Source organism: Plectropomus leopardus, chromosome 7, assembly GCF_026936395.1.
Source record: "Plectropomus leopardus strain MGB_pleo_1.0 chromosome 7, ASM2693639v1, whole genome shotgun sequence".
NCBI classification, from domain to species: Eukaryota; Metazoa; Chordata; class Actinopteri; order Perciformes; family Serranidae; genus Plectropomus; species Plectropomus leopardus.
The window spans coordinates 34880286-34898394 of record NC_142182.1 but is presented as its reverse complement, the minus strand read 5'-3'; the positions used below and the strand labels follow the sequence as shown (position 1 = coordinate 34898394).

The 18109-nt window shown below is 38.6% G+C and overlaps 1 protein-coding gene across 4 annotated transcripts in view; it reads right to left on the bottom strand.

The window, feature by feature from the left end:
* Positions 1-41: 41 nt before the first annotated feature.
* frmd5a (FERM domain containing 5a) overlaps positions 42-18109 on the bottom strand; it is a 98782-nt gene continuing 80714 nt past the window's right edge. For 2 of the 4 annotated variants that reach the window (XM_042496926.2, XM_088080592.1), the window contains exons 11-14: positions 16588-16662; positions 14496-14564; positions 14202-14308; positions 42-7553 (exon numbers count right to left, since the gene is read on the bottom strand). In XM_042496926.2, coding sequence (XP_042352860.1) covers positions 6970-7553; positions 14202-14308; positions 14496-14564; positions 16588-16662 — 835 coding nt within the window. In that variant the 3' untranslated portion in view covers positions 42-6969. The remainder of the gene's footprint in view (positions 7554-14201; positions 14309-14495; positions 14565-16587; positions 16663-18109) is intronic. The other 2 variants (XM_088080594.1, XM_088080593.1) reach the window with 2 other exon arrangements.

Below are 18109 nucleotides of genomic sequence, written 5' to 3'. Positions count from 1 at the left end.
TGCAGATTTTGTGTTGTTCCACAAAGCAACAGGGAGCCACGTCACATTTTTATTCAATGTTTATTTCAAGTTTGAATAGTTTAATTTAATGGCACCAGTTACAAGGGACTATTGGAGAGAAACAATATTTTATACCAACTTGTACAGAAGGTTACCTACAGTACAAACATGGGTTCGGAATGGATCAGACTGAACAAGAACTGGATTTGGCACATGGATTTATATATATATATATATATATTTATACTTGTATATATAACGTAATCAAACAGCAATCTCCAATCCCAGGATAGAACAATGCAGACTACATAACACACCACCAGACATGGATATGCATATACACTCACTGACGTGTATGCGTGGTTGTGTAAGGGTCTGCCCGCGGGGAGCTGACAGAGGGGCAAACAAGCACGTCAAGATGTCTTCAGTTATGACTGGTTCCATATGTCGACCCCTCAGTTCTACATGTATCATCCATGTTAATGCTGCAGCGATTTTGGCCAGAAATTCAATTTGGGTAGCCGACTGTGTTTAAATCATTTGATTTCTATCATTTAAACTGGATATGTAATTCACAGAAATAATGAAAAATGCTGTATGTCTGAAGGACAGCCATTGGCAGTCTTTGAAAGCTGAGCCCTGATTATGTCGTACATATATTAACTTTTGGGACTGTTTTTTTTAAAGACGTGATTGCTACAAATATGTAAGAAAACAGGGAGTAGACAAAATAACAAAAACACCTAATGGTAAGGTTCACAGGGTTCCCACAGGTTGATGACATCCTTGAAGGTATGAATTTGACTAAAAATCAAGTCTTGAAAGTTTTTTTTTAATAGACATAAAAAGAAATAGGTTATTAAAAGTGCTTGAATTTATATATTTTGTGCAAGAATATAAATAAAAACTTTTTTTTTTTAATCGTTTGCCATGGCTGCAACAAAACACAATTTCATACATTCAAGCTTTTCTCCCTTTAAAGGGTAACTTTGGTATTTTTCAACCTGGACCCTATTTTAGTACATTTGGTGTCCAAGTGGTTAATGGCAGTAAAAATTCTGGAAAATGATCCAGTGCTGAGAGAGACCGCTCTTGCCAGAAGCGGGAAACAGGTTGCTGATAGACTCAGATTAATATTCTTAAGTTTCCGAAAACATTATTAAAAAGATCCCTACAGAGATAGACCTTTTTGTTAAAAAGTCAGATTACTTTTGTTTAACCAGAAACAGCACTGAAACCCACAAGACTTTATTTAAATAAAGTAATTTTAGTGTTTACAGCTAGCATATTTTCACATTTAACTAGAGGATTTAATGGTTTATATAATCCAAACCAGAGTTGTTAATGCTGGAGCAGTGGAAAGAGAAAGCAAGATGTTTTTTTATGAATTCTATTTTTTTCCTGTCACCTTTGAAAAAAGTGTATTTAAAATGACTAATTAGCGATTTCTGGGCTGTTTCTGGTTAAACAAAAATAATCTTACTCCTTAAACAAAGAGGTCGACCTCTCATTCTTTCCATACTGCTGTTAAAGACTTCAAATATTAATCTGAGCAATCAGATAATCAGTGGCAAAAACAAACACTGTAAGTGGACATAAATTGACGGTCTTTATGTGAATTGCAATGCAGTCTGTTCCTCTGCTGCTGGCTGCAGCGCTCTCGTTCAGTATTGGGCCAATTTTCAAAAATTGTTGCTCTCATGAGGCACTTAAGCACAAAATTGCATGAAAATAGGGTCCACGTTAAAAGAAAAATACAGAATAAAAAATCAAGATAAACACCAAAAAAATACTCTTTAATTGTTGTGTGAGCCTCTGTTAAGCCTGCTAGTAACTAGTATAAAAATTCTCAGTGTTATAAATTTAATTAAACTTGATCAATGTCTCACACTTTGCCATGTTGGTACCTTGGATTGAAGAGAATTGGACCTGAAAAGTCCTTGAGTTTAATGTTAAAGAAGATGTGGGAACCCTGAGTTCAGTCCAGTACAAAAACACCACAACCTCAGAATTGACCCTTCAACATCTCTGACACCGCCTTAACAAAACTGATCATACACAGATGCAGGTTTGTTGCTGGGTTGTTACATTATATCACATGGGTGTTTGTGTTATTGAGTCCATCCCGTGTTGTAAATTTAAGCACAGAAACAAATGTTTCATCTTGTGATGTGCCGCATTGGCTTTACCTTCATTGTGGCTCTTGAGGGATGGACAGGCTGTTTCTGATTTGTAAAACCATGGATGACAATCAAAGTCTTTCATCAAATGTCACACATCTGGCATAAACTGCAGCCATCTGCCATGAAGTAAAATAACTGTAAACTATGTAAACATGACACAGCAACTGAAATGTCAAATTAAAGTTGGGTTTGTCAACAGGAAATCCTGTCGAGACAAATTAAGACAGAGAATTAAGTGTACGTTACAAACAGTTTCAGACAGAGATGAACACTTTTTCCCTCTCGGCCTGGGGAGATTTAAGGATGGAGTCTGTAGTACGGCTGTTAGGGATGTTGTGTCTTTCGCTCTCCAGTCCTTCATCTTTGTCACTTTGGTAAACTGTAGAGTTAGGATCCAGGCACAGGGAACAATCTGTCACTTAACAATGAAACAGCAAAGAAAACAGCAGAACAAACATCCACACAAGAGGTCTCTAAGGAAAATTGGATTTTTATAAAATATTATTAATGAATGCAACAGTAACTACATGTCTCAGTGGTCACATCATCATTAGAGTCAGCACAACAGCAAATTTGGTAAATTTTTTTTCTTTTTTTTATAGAAACAGAAAGGACATTACTCATTGTTGGATTTTCATACACAAGTTTGTAAATCTTTTTGCTCTTCCAGCTGATTATTGCTCCTTGAATAATGCTGCCTTGTTTTCTTGAATTGTTGCATGTTCAGAGAGACCACTGAAGCTACATAATGCTGATAGATGTATGAGAAACACCTTTGACCTTTAAAAGATGTCCTGCTAACTACTCAACCTTGCTGCCTGGTCGCTCACATCGACCTTTATGTCAGTAAAGAAGTAATAAATATGAAGTATGAATGTACACAAAAAAATGTCAACCCGCCCACCCAGCTCCACTCCCTGCTAGGAAAAATGTGTTTCATCTTTGTGTTGCTTTTTAATAGATGTATCCGAGTTACAAACTATTAACTTGACATAAATAAGCTCCGACACTGCACGTATGTGTGACAGGTTTCTTGCCAATGTAGCTCTAATGATTTGATTTTCCCTCAAGCGTCTGCTGGGAAATGTCAGCGCTGCTCCCTCCACCACAGATAACTAACGAAGGATAATGAGCTACAGGAGTGGATCCAGCCACAACGCCAAAGTGCATGCTACTCTGTGGTCAGGACTACAATTTAGCCAAGGACTGACACGCTTGGATTACACAGGAGCAAACAAAGAAGGTAGCACCATCGGGCCCTCAGTGGGAGTAGCTGCAGGTATGCGAGTGTGGCATTTGAAAATAGCAGGCCAAAAAAAAAGTGAACCTGTACAGCCATTAGAGTGATGAGTTACCAAGTGCCTTCCGTTTTGTTTTTTAAAGGAATACTTAACCCCCCAAATTTCAATTTGTGTATCAATTACTCACGGTGAACAAAGAATCCAAAAATTGAGAAATTCTTAATCAATTGAATTCACAGGGGTCCACGTTTAACTACAGCAAAATTAAATCAGAACATCACAAACTCTCACACTGCAGTATTATCCATGTTTCATTTAACCAGTCGTGTGCTCTATACTTTCCAAACAAACTGACAACTGAGCTCACAGTAAAACTTACTTACACTCTCTTCCAGGCCAGACTCCATTGACAAAAATAGTAATTTTACCTCAGTGAACATGGGAGTTGCTGGTCTACTGTTCCCTTGATCTGTTCATTTGGGTTTCTGTGTGACTGTGGTGTTTTAAGAGGTTAGTTCAAATTCACCAAAGTCCACAATAACACAAACAATCCCACAGATCGAGGCAGCAGTATACATTCAACTCCTGTGTTCAGCGAGGTAAAGTTACTGTTTTTGTCAAAAGAGTCTGGCTCTGAAGATATCACATATAAGTTTCAAATTAAGTCCCGTTTCCTGTCAGAAAGGGCTGGCTGTTTGTAAAGTATTGAGCATATCTCTGGATAAATGAGACATGGATGACACTGCACAAGTTGTGCGACAGCTCAGTTTGTAAACAAATATTTTGATATAGTTCTACTATTTTTAAAATGCGTACCCTTTCATTTATTGATTTCTTCGAAGTTTTCTCCATTTTCTGATTCTTCTTAATCAAAGGCATGTGAGAATATCAATGTTTTATTTACAGATTTAACGTGACACGGTGAGCAACTGATACACAAACGCTCATTTGGGGATGAATTATTCCTTTATTCTGCGCTTTCAAAACAGCTCTCTGATATCCTTCAGTCTTCTCTACCTCTTTCTCTCATTTTCTTTCTCTTTTCCTTCTTCTTGCCTTTCGTAAAAAATGAAAAATGGACTCCTGTCTGTCTAAACCTCTGCCACTGCCACCTTGAATCCTGTTTCCATTCCTACATACAGACACAGTAACACTTCCACCTGCACTCAGTGCAAGAGGTAAACACGCAATACAAAAAACAGATTTTACCCAGAATCCAGCAGCCATGGCAGTTATTGCTTCCTGGAGCTGTGAGGCAGAAGAGTCTAAAGAGCCTGACCGACAAATCTAAGGGCAGAGATTATTCACCAATATCAGCTTATCACAGATATATTAATAACTGCTTTTATTTTGGCTGATATGAAAATTAAGGGAGATACATATGAAGTACATAATCTAGAAAAAAGTGCATGAGTTACCTCAGAATATATCCTAATTACAGACTGCAGTTTGTCAAACAGACTCCGCTGTTACCTCTGACAAAGAGATTGCATTTTTTAGTCGCGTGTAACTATTAAATCATGACTTATTAGTGACAATATTTTGTTTATGGCTGCAGACAATAACTATTTTCACTATTTTTACAGTTTCCCATTATTTTTTAGATTAACTGATTCATTGTTCAGTCAACAGAATGTCAGAAAATGTCATTAATAATTTCTCAGAACCAAAGGTGACTTAATCAAAATATCTTCTTTTTCCCAAATCCAAAGATATATTTACAATTTACAATGAAGCAAAGCAGAAAAAATCTTTACATTGGGGAAGCTGAAACCAGAAAATGACTTTGCTTAAAATATTGATTATCAAAATAGCTGCCAATTAATTTTCTATCAGTCGATTAACTCATTGCTTCAGCTCCAGTTTTCCTTCATGCTTTTAAAAATGAATTTCAGTGTGAGGAACAAGAAAGGAACAAGTGACAGTATCCAGTATCGGTCAGGCTCACAGTCAGCTCTCCAAACTCTTCAAGTAAAAATAAGATAACGGGAAGTTATGAAAGGTGAAAATGTGCTTTTTGGATTATTTGGCATTTGTGGTGGCTTGATGATTTCTCCAGATTTCATTCTGTACAAATGTGTGTTCAAAATTGCCATGAAAGTGTACACACTGAAGGCTGATTGACTGCTGGTGGAGTGATGAGAGTTGTGATCACTGTCGAGTGGATCTGGATAAAAACCCTATTTTGTTTTTTTTTTTGTCCCCACTTCCACATTTCCATAAATGCTTCTGACCTTACTTGAAACACAGCGCTAAAAAAGGTATAATTTAATCTTCAATAACAAAATAACATTTCAGTTCTGTTAAAATATACATGGAAAACCTGTCAATATATATTAGGAAACAAAGTAATTTGTACAAAAAGTACATCATTATACTTATTCTAATGATAATAATAATAATAATAATATTGTATGATACATAAACCTAAGGTCGATATGAAACCAAAATAAATCATAAACTCTTCATACAAAGAAACTATTGAAATTCATCGAATTTCAACTTGATGAAAAAAATGCAAATTAATTGGAGAAATAACAGAACAACTGAACAGATGGGCACATTCAAACGTACTTAATTATTAAAACCATATGAGCATTGCACATCTATCTAGACTATTATCTATTGCTGCCAGCGAATCATTGCTCTCCATGAATATTTCACTAACCGCATCTGACACTAGGTCACACAACACTATTGGTACTGCTTTATTTTATCCCTATAAAATGTTAGAAAAACAACTTTTTGCTCTTCGTCAGTTTACTTTGTACACCATTGTATACTAAAGTGTAATTGCGTCTTAAAACGATCCATGAAATTGAAAATCAAATTCTTCTCAAAAAGGCATTTGGTAATCACCCTGTCTGCTCTGTGTCATCAACTTCTATGATTTCTCCCCTCAGATTATTATTCTGTTTTTTTTTCCTGCTGAGGTGAATCTGCTGACTTCTGATGACATTATTCTACTTTGCCTCTTGTATACTTCACAGCAGTATCGACCCTAACGTAACTCACTTCCATCTTCATTTTAATGACAAATAAACTTACTCAATTGCTGTTCATCCCTTCTCACTTTCTTATGCAAATATATATGTTTAAAAGCAATAAATAATAAATGAAGGCAACGCTCATCCGTTGCAAACAAATCTTCTGTTCCTCTTAAAGGAACTGTTTAAACTTCATCAGTTCTTTGATTTCAGTTTTAATTTTTTTCCTTTGTGTTATTTGAAAAAATAAAATACCTGAAATGAGCTGAAATTTAAAAAAGAAAAGAAAAGAAAAGAAAGTCCTCTGGCTTTGTAGAAAAAAAAAGAAGAAATCAAGCGAAACCAGGAGGTGGTTGGGTGGGGGGGTTAACTCAAAGTGGAGGAGGGGGAGAGAGATCCTGGCCCGGTGTTACCAGGAGTGGTCCAAGCTGTATGTCTGGAGGAGGTTGATGGGAGAAGCAGGGTTCATGGTTGGGACGAGGCTGCCCTCCATCGCTCCGGAGTCCTAACCGTCATCTCAGACCCCCGAATGGGCTTACGAACTCTACGATCTCACTCTCACTTGTTAATGAGCAACCCGCCCACCCAGCGGAGCTTGCAGGCAAACCACCGCCTGAGGGGACAAAAGTATTCGTAATGGAACTGCTCAAACTCGGGGGTCTGGCGGATGTCACGTAAAAATGCAATGTCAAGGTCTGACTCGGTGAGGATGATGAGGAGGAGGAGCAAGACAAAGAGGAGTCCAATGGTCACAAGGAGCAAACGGAGGACACTTAAGACAAATTTATTCACCTGTTCCACCTCGCTGAGGGCCGAGTCCCCCCCTGCACCCTCCTGTGCAGATCTACCGTCCGCACCAAAATCACCCCCTTCCCCTCGGGGGGTGCCCGCCTCCGACTCCTTCTCCTCCTCGATGCTGCAGGGCGCCCCGTTGATCTGGCGTGAGACGGCCAGCTCCATGCTGTGCTCGGCCACCGGGGTGGGCAGGACGCTGTCGGAGGGGCTGTAGGCCTCGTCCGAGATCACCGCAGTCCCGTCACTGGCGTCTGTGGCCTGGCTCCGGGAGCGTGGTATGAAGGACTCCCCATGAGACACTGAACGCACTGGTGTTGAGTGGGCACTGTCACGCAATGACTCCAGACCTTATGGAGGGGTTAAAGAGGAAGAGGAGGGAAACAGACAGGAAGAAAAGAAGATTACCAACATTTTACAGCATGAGAGAGAATTACTGATTCATTCCTACTCAGCAATTTTTGGTTCTAAAAATGTTCTGAGATGTTTTTGGAATATTTTCAGTAGCAAGTTTGTTTGTTTTTTCAGCTCCCAGAATGAAATTTTTAAGTTAGGGTAAAATTGTCTGAAATTTTTTTAAAAAATGGGTTTTTATTTTTATTTTTACATATCACAATGCATTACATTTTCATAAAAAATGGTCTGTAATCTCAGTCCTCAATAATATCATTAATGTTGCTTTTAAAGTGTTATTCATTTGTTCTCATGTAACATTGTGGGAATGTTTTATAAAAGAACATTCTATGATCTGTCACCTCATTACATGCCAAAATACCATTCTAAGCATGTTTACCAAAACATGCTCAGATCGTTGCAGTTATAATGTTACGTCATTTAAGGAGAAATTATTAAAAATGATTAACATCCTTGAAAGGTTCTTTGAACATTAGATTAAAATGTTTTCTTTAAAACATTATTGCAACTTGTAGATAACATTAGCCAACATTGTGGAGAGGATGTGACACCTCATCATCTAATGGAAGAAACCATCCCCTCCACTTGCTCAACCACAGTGTACAAACCCATTAGGAAAAAGTCTATTTCACTGCCTCCTGATAAAGTCACCAACATCCTCTTTTTCCTCTGCCACACTTTTTGGAGCCCTTATATCATAGCAAACTGATACGAGAGGTTACAGCACTGACACAAGATATTAGATTTCTTAAGATGCATTGTTTGTTTTAAAAGCTTGTTTAACCCTTTGAAATCTAAGCAAATTGTTTTGATGTCTTTCATAAATACGGGAAAAGGGCGTCAAGCAAGAAATGTCCAAAATTAGCAAGAACTTTATTATAAACAAGAAAATTATTATTAACTTAATTTTAAATATATAATGAACTGAATTCTAGATATAGTTTTCTGGACATTTTTGTCTTTAAAAAGAAAATCTAATAATCCATCAGTAGTCACCTTTTACATTTTTTTCTGCAGTTTACAGGGCATTTCTTGCCAGGTTCCTCATTGTGTTTTTTTCACGTTTTTGAAAGAAATCAAACCAGTCCAATCCAGACCAAAATCGAATCACTTGTTCAGGTTTCAGAGGTTTAAATGCTATTAAAAGACATCTAAATGCAGCAGCTGATGTCGAACTAGGTGTTAAAGGGTTAAGGATGTTTGATATTTAGAACAGAGCCTTGTTGTCTGAAACACAATACAAATCACAAGGCTCAAGAATATGTTAACAATTTTTCCAAGTCTGTCATTTCAAGTCTGACTGTCTATACTGCCAGGGAGGGAATCTCATCTGTAACAGATATGATTTAAAATCCACAGTGCTTGTTGTCTCCGTTGTGCCTGCGTGAGTGTGATTTATTTTTATTTTTTTCTGTCACTTCTGTTTGTTTGGTGTGTTCCTGCTTCCCCTCATCTGCATTCATCACTCTACACAACTGGTGGCAATCAGCAATCAACACACTTGCCTGCAATCAAGCCAGCTTTCTACAAGAGAGCGAGCTCCACAACCACGCCCTGCTAGATTGCTGCCATACACGCTTTGTTGCATGACATGTCCAGTTCAATTCAGATCTTTTCCATTTTTTTCCTGCTTGCCCATTGTTGTTTTTTTGCCAAGACCTGTTTCAGTGATCTCTGCCAGGTTTCCTTGCCAGCCACCCTGTCCACACCTCCAGCTGAAGAAAACCACAAAAACACAGATTATCCCTCACCTCAGCCCATCGTCTTGTCCTTCATCCACCTGCACAGTTCACTAAGAACTAGAAACTCTTTTTTTCTAACATCCGTTTTGTCGGTCTGCTTTTGCATTCTTAGTCCCAAGTGTGGAAGCCTATTCAGTGCAAAAATGCATTACTTGTTCATTGCAGTGCAAGTTCAGCTGAAGATACATATTTTGACACTTGCAGTCTTAGTTAGACAAGCTCTGTATTTTCCAGATACTGTGTTTTGAATACAAATTTCATGATTGCAGCAACAAAACTGTTTTAATGTGCATTGAGCCATATGAGTGCTATTTTAAGATGGACTTGAAAATGCCTTAATGTCTAAAGAAAACTTATATCCGATCAGCTTGCATCAGCACCAAACTGTCAAGGAATCTTTCCTGATGAAATCAAAACAAAATAAAAAGCACACAACAGAGTGCTGCAGGAATGAGTCATAAAATGCAGACATGAGTTTGCATTTTAGCACTTCCAGTTCCCTCTTCACAAAGTCAATGGGTGTTTTGAATGGGTTTTTGGCACAGCGTCTGAAATAAAGTCAGTGGTTAACATAAGCTGAAGAGACTTTTGCATTTTGCTTTACGTCACCAAATACGTCACCAAATATGTCAAATACCCCAACTCACAAACTCTGAAGCTTTTATATTTCTTAAAAATGGCGATTGCTAGAGAGTGGCTAAATAAGACAACAGAATGGAAGACATCAAGCAAATTTGCTTAAGTCTCAAAGGGTAATAGCCTCTGGGAAAACTTTCTTGATATGTAATTTAGTCTTACATGCATAATAAAAAGCAGCAAATATGATCAGACATTAGCCTCAATCCAAATTTGAAATATCACCATTTGAGTTTTTTCACAGTTTCCTGAAGCTAGGTTGATTTGGGCGTGGTTATCCCCGATCCATACTACGTAATATGGAGGTGTCAGTTGACACTACTTTAACATGCCAAACTGAAATTCCCCAATGCTCCTTTCAGTAGGGTGCATTCAGAAACACTCACTCTGAGTGGATCATCGGTAAATTCGGAGCGCTGGTGGAATGCACCGTTCGGTTATTCAGAGCAGTGCACTACTCTGGGCACTCTGTTAGGGGAGAATGAGCAGCAAAGTACCGAACAGAGTGAATGTGTAATGTTAATTCATGGAGAAACTGAACGCTCCGCGGCTTCAAACAATAACTCTCTCATCATTTTAGTGCAGAGCATCAGATTGGATTTAGGAACGCAGCCAGAGTCAGAGGGGTGAACAGATAGAGCTGTACCACACCGACTCTGTTTTGCTCCATGGCTGTCGTCGTGGAAACGAGAGACAACTGACAAAGGCGGGATCCAAGGAGGTGTCAATCAAAACGTAATCTGCCATGCCCACACAGTCTGGCGAAATGCTATTATCCTCAAAATGAGCTGTTTTCAACAAGGTTTTCTAACAGTTGGGAACATTTATTTTCACTCAAATTTTTGTAGATACTTAATGAGACGCTCAACTTTGATAATGATATGTGCATTCTTACTATTTAAAGCCGCATTTACAGAAGCTTTAAGTCATGATAAATATTCTCTACAGTGCAGCTCCACTGCTTTATCTGAAGCAGAAGTGTATGTGAGAGTCTCATCACAGTGTACATGTCAGAGGATGAGCTGCGGCTGAGCCCTTTGCTGACGATATCACATTCTCCAGAGTGTCAAAGCAGCAATATTACACCTTCACTATAAAGGGAAGGGATTAACATTCAGCTTTCGATGAGGAAGCAAAACATCAAAATGATTTTTTTTCAAAGAACCGCAGGAAAGGTGGAGTGATTGTGTCTGGTGTCAAAGCTTCTGCTGACATGAAACTCAAGTTAAAAGAAGGGAGCATAAAAGGCTGGGTGACCATCAGCGGCCATCTTTGCTTGTTGTTGATCTGCCTCAGCTTATTTTACACTTACATTGGTGAGGCAGCGAGCAGAAAAAGCTTTCATTTGTGTTTCAAGCTTTTATTTTGAAACTTTAAAAGAACCACCAAATAAACACACCTTATCTCCTGAGTGGAACCTAATCTCATTGTGACATAAAGAGACCTCCAATCTAAATCAACACAATGACCTTAAAAAAGAAAATAAAATGCTACTGAGCCCTGCTGGGACAGACAACCACAGGAATGGTGTCATTCTCTCCCCGTCAACACTGCTGAGGCAGTGGCTGAGTTAAAATAGAGAAAGCCATTGACACTTCCATGTAAAGCACATCTCTGGCGGGCTCTGCGGTGAGGTTACCTGGAGGGTTGCTGGGCTGAACGCAGGGCAGCGGGGTGCCAGGTAGAGGGGTGGCGCAGGCAGATTCCTGCTGCCCTGTCAGGGCGGGATAAAGAGGCAGGACGCCCAGGGCCTTGCCCAGCATGCGAGGCCCCAGGCTCAGCACACGAACCTTCACATCCCGGTAGCAGTGATTGATCATCCGCAGGTGGACGTTCACCCGGGTGGTGATTCGGATCAAACACTTCACCATGGCTGCAGCATGCACACGTTTATCCCGTCCTTATGGTCCCTGTCCCAGAGTCCAGGCCACAGTCTTGCTGTGTGTATGTGTATGTGTTGGGCTGAACTTTAGTTGCGGAGTAGAGGAGTGTGTGAGGTAAAACGGTGGCTTTCAGCAGCAGTGCTACAATTGTCGGCATTGGCCTGGCCCAGGTTGGCCCCACCCAGGCCAGTGACATAAATGGAATAGAAGACCCAGGCTATTTTCAGCTGGGGTATTAATACCACTGTAAGACACCCAGTCAGCACACACTGGGGTGAAGTGAACCCACAGCAAACGACCCTCAATATACACAGTGCACCTGCTCCTGGCCTCCATTTATCTCACTGTACAAAGAGTTACAGTATGTACCTGGAAGACAGGTCTAAGGGTCTCACTGCTGGTTTAGGCACAGAGCCAGGCAGTACACCTGCTGCATCCATGCGTCCAGTAAAAGAAGTGATGCCAACTGTTCTCGGCCAAGAGCATGCAGGTCAGCTGAATAATGCGGCTTTTACGTGCTCCACAGAAATATTTACCGTATTTATGAGTTACGAGCACATGAATGGCCCTCCAAAGTCGTAATTACGAGTGGGAAATTGGGAAATTTAGATAAGTTGTGGAGGTGTGACGTGTGCATGACATAGTGTAAACAACTGACAGTAAATAATCATATATTTGGTTCTTTTGTTCCTAGTTGTTATCATTTACTTTTAGTAGTTGCACATTTTAGTATCTACATCTATTAGCTGTAGCAAGCAAGCAAACATTGATCTATAAAGCAGCCAGGCCAGTTTCCTAACACTGATAATGTTATTTTATAACACAAGTTGCCGACTTGACATCATAAATGGGCAAAAGTCAATGTTTGGTCAATGGTAAGAAACTTTTTTATTAATTCGCGTGATAAATATCAATTTTTGGTCACATTAAGTGTAATATAGTATTAACTGCTGTCCATGTATTGTGACGTAGATTAAATATAAAAAATATATAAATTACATAAAAAATAAGATAAAATAAAAACATATAAATAAAAGTGAAACAGCTATCAAGCTCTTGTTTAAACACTCTTAGCATTAAAATGCATCCCATCTTCATTGTAGCTTCCATGTTGTTCCCACTTTACCACCATAAATCACATGAACACAGCAAAGTCAGAAGAACAACTTTTAAACTCAAAAACTCTGACATTCCGCCATCACATAAGTGCACCATTTGTCACTCCAAATAGACAATCGCTCAAACACACACAGAGCTCTGAAGCTCATTGAAGTACAGCAGGCTGACTGACGCACACACCTGCAGCATGTCCCACCAGCGCTGTAAGCATGAACTGGGCCAAATGGCTCAAGTTACAGCATGTGTGTGTATGTGAGTGTGTTACGCACTCCCTCTTCTCACATTTTTCTCCCTTCCTGCTACTCTTTCTCTCTCTCAGGTGCTCCCGATCAGTGATTAGTTGATGGCCCTGCCCAAGCTAGAGATACAGCTGGCTCTCTCTTCCAGACATTGTGATCCACTTACTGTTAGTTTTCATTCACTTTTTATTTTGTGTTTATTTTTTTTGAGGATAGATTTCATTGCCCTGTTTGCTCGTTCACCTTCTACACTGTTTATTTAGTTTAGTAAGGAAAAGTCAGGGTCCTACAACCCGTTGTGTGGCTGGCCGAGACTTCCTTTTGGGCCCAACCAAGCTGCAATTTCTCAAATATTGGTTGGTTCCAATTTCCATGTTTGTTTCTTTTTTTGACTCCCTGATGGTGCAGCAGGAGCTAGAAGAGGTGTTATTGGATGACACGACTCTTTAAAAGTTGAGTTGAGATCATCTGGAAGTTTTGAATCCACAAGTCCCATGTGGCCACTCACACATATAAGGGGCTTGCCTTTCCATTTTTGCTTCATAACACACCTACAACCCCACAGAAATCGAATATGATCACTCAGTGGAAACGCAGTAATCGCCCGATTGTGTTTTATCGACATTTTGAAAATACTGCAATTTTTTTTGCAAATTTGTAATTGAAAACCACCCACTCCTGCTGTCTTGAGCTATGTGTGGTTGAGTTGTTCATTGAATGAAATCAAACCAATTTGCTCAGGTTTGTAATAAAGCATTTTATATCTGAAGGGTGGGATTATAACTGCTCCCTGGATGCTACTGAAACAACAAATTTATGTGTTAGCTAGGAATGATGTTAACAATACCATGCTCACTGTGAGGCCTCTACAGAACATACAAAGTCTTGTTAAAACATAAATTTCCATGACAGTCAGAGGATTTGCTGCTTGCTTAAACCTGGTGAAGCATGGAGGTGAAGCTTACCCTCCATGATCGATATGTGCACGGCTCTCCGACGCGTGCGCGGCACACTGCTGAGACGAGGCCCATGGGTGATGGATGGACAACTTCTGCTGGGCACAAGGCCAGCCCTGCAGAGACAAACACAGACACAGATGCCCAGACGTCACTGCACAGCGGGTGTAACTCAAACTGTAGGGAGTAGGTGCTGCTGATATAAAGACATCTACAGTAGCTTGGTGCCTAAGAAAAATGGAGAAAAAGTAAACAAAAATCTGATTGAGGACATTCTGACCTCTCCTGAATTCACAACTCTACCTGTGTATTTCTGGAGGTTCGCGTTTGATTTTGGCACTCTGCTCCATCACCTCTTTTGCCACTCGTCCACTGTCATAAAGCACAGAGACGATGCTCAGGATGAGTTTCACACACACGCACACACACACACATAACCAGGCACTCTGGTGTCACCCAATGCCATGAAAGCCATCAGTGCAGTGGATGAGTACAGTGCATGAGCATCATGATTGAATTAAGCCAGTGAATTCAGCTTTGTGAAACTGAATTACCACCAGTCAGACAAATGCACACACACAGACTCTCAGGCAAAAATATCAAAACAATGATCATGGTTTGACCTTCAACAATAAACTCAATGTTTAACTGACTGGGCTTGCAATTCATATAAAGTCTCCATATATGAGTATTATAAGATATGCTGAATGCTAAATGACCTCCCTTTAGTCTGACCTTTAAATGGGGAAATATGAATATTTTCTTCTAAAAGGAGCAGTGTGTAGGATTTGGTGGTTAGATTTCCTCCACTGTTCGTTGTTCCTGGTTTTGGCCAGTAGCTGAATAATCCACTGACGTTTCCTCTTTAAAACAAACAAACCATGTGATTCATGTAAAACTGCTGAATAAAACCGTTCTCCCATGTTGTTTGGCATGTTTCAGACGGCCCACTAGCCCAGCATCTGCTAATGTGTGCTAACATATTTTAAAACTCTGAATAAAACTGTTTCACATTAAAAATTAGCATTTTTTCAGCTTGTCATAGAGGGTTTGTTAACTACGGTGGCTGACATTAATACGCTAAAACACAAAAAAAAAAAAATTAAAACACGAATGGGCCTATTTTAAGCCAGTGTTTGATTTGTCCATTCTGGGCTACTGTAGAAACACAGCGGTGCAGCATGGTTGACTCCAAGATCAGGACCTGCTCACCATGTAGATATACGCGGCTCATTCTCAGGTAAAAAAAAAAAAAAAACGACGATTCTTATTTTCAGGTGATTATAAACCAAAGAAAACTCACTTATTTTATTTAATTTCTGCAAATATATCCCCCAAAATCCTACACACTGAACCTTTAAAGTACCATTTCCTCCAAATTAAAATATATTTTCTCATATGCCTCAAGAGGGTTTAAATTTAACCCTTAAACCTGAGCAAATTGGTATAATTAATTAAAAAACATGGGAAGACAGCAAATAAGCAACAAAAAAGAAATAACCAAAAACTTTGGGGGAAAGAACAGTGAAAAGTACAAAAAAATAACCTGAAAATATAAATTTTTTTTTAAAAAAGAGAAAAAATAAAACTAAAAAAGGATATGACCTATAAAGACATTTCTCCCTAGCTTTAAAAAAATGTAAATATATTAATTTCTTGCAAATTGTGTAACATTTTTTAACAAAGTTGCTTATTACCTTTCTTTTCATGTTTTTGAAAAAAAAAACTGCACAGCGTTAAAAGATTTAATAAACTTGTGAAAGGCAAAAGCTCCAGGTTTCAAAGGGTTAACGGCTGAGGTTTTGAGATATCCATATTCTGCCACCACCTTGCTAATTTCTTCAGGATAAAGTAGCTACAGTGGAAATTCTTCACAGCAGGTTGTGTGGAATATCCAGAGAAACAGGAATACTATTTCTGCAAATGTACATTGCTGTTTGAAATGTAATTGTTAAATGACGGGCACAATAAAAGGGAAATTCATTCACCAGCAGAGGCAAAAATTCTCAGAGATGGATATCTCAGAATCTGAGCAACAATCATATACTGTCATAGCAAGCTTAATACCACCAAATATAAGTGAGATTTTATACGTGTATATATATAGTTTGGATGAACTGATCCATTCTTAAAGGACAATATATGGGACAGACTACAGGTTTACAGCTCATACAAGGTGAGAATGCCTCATGTGAGCAGTCCCCTTCATTTCTCCCTCTGTGTCCTCCTGTGAGGTGTCAGTCCTATGCTCCGGGCAAAAACACGCTGACGTTACAGCACAGAGGGCCAGCAGGCCACATCCTCAGGGAACACTTCTGTCCACTTCCAGCTGGGGGTTTTCTGCAGTGTCCTCCCCTCCCTGTCATCAGTCAAACTGTCCTGCCATGTACTCTACCTGTAACGGAAACGGCTGCCCTTGAAGAACAGGTTGCTGCTGGACACCGTGCGAACCTGACTCGACTTCTCAAGCCTGATGGGAGGAGAAGAGAAAGAGAAATGAAGAACATTACACCTAAATCGAGGTTCCTGCAGCTTAAAAAATCCTTTAAAATAATGTGGAAAAAATAGCTGAAATTATAGAATTTTAATTTTTAAATTTCAACTGTGTTCATATTTATGGCAATTTAAATATATAACACTTTCAAATTCCTTCTAAATAATGTGAAAAAAATAATTTTTACTGGTAATCAACTTAAAAATGTGTGTTCATAAATATGCTTATTAAATACTTAATTACCATTATTATGAACATAAGTTTTCAAATTGATTATCCATACAAGTTCATTAATTCCAACTGACTTTTCAACACTATCCTATATATATATATATATATATATATGAACACTATATATGAAGTTTCAAGTTAATTACTCCTAAAACATAAAGTTTCACACTATTCAAAAAGGAATTTTAAAGTGTTCAAGTAAGTTACATTAAACACCTTTAAAGGTTTTTTTAATGCCACTTGGAATGATTTTAAGACTATTCAGAATTTTAACTATTTTTTTCAATAACCAAAACTGACAGACAGATCATTTTATTTTGCCCCAATATTTATTATAACATGAAAATTCTTTCCAGTGAAAAGGTTTGGTTATCTGCATTGATGTTGAAATAAAAACCCTTTTTTGAGTGAGTAACATGGAAGACAGCGGATATATTATCATCAAAGCATCTATTTAGATTACCAACAAAAGTAAGAAATATAGTATCTGGCACTTCTTTCTGGTTTTCTTGGCAATTTTGTGTTTTTCAAAATCTGCATTTTAGATTCTGTTTGAATGACAAGTTTAAGAAGAGGACTTTATTAAATTGTTTAACAAAAAACTACATGTTACCAATTCTTTGAGATTTTACAATGCAACATCAGAGAAAGGGATTGATAAAACCCTACTTCCCATATCCGAGCATTTTTAAGACTTTTGAAAGATTAAATTAAGTAATTCTAATACCTATTAATGCCTTTTCTTTAGATTAATAAATTCAGTGCCTTTTAAAACGTTTTAAGGATCCACTGGAACCCTGTAAACAAGGAAAACAAGAAGGAGCTTGAAAATATAAACAAACCCCCACTGCATATGATCACACTGTTAAATAAGCGCAAATATATTAAATCTTTGCTTTCTGACTCCCAGAACAAAGCAGGAGCTGGGATCAAATACCCTGCCTTAAATTATGCATGTATATCCTTGCAGTATAGGCAACGCAGCCTCGGCACGGCTCCATACAGTATTCAATATGTTTACATTGTTATAGTAAGCGAGACATTAATGTTTCATTTTGCTTTCAAGGCATGTGTGTACTTCTCTGAAAGACGTCTTTATCACATGTCCGCTTGCCTTTGTGTTCCCCCGACTCCTTGTTTTATAATAAGCACCAGGCTGATAAAATATCATCAGTCTGCCACTTCAGGGAGT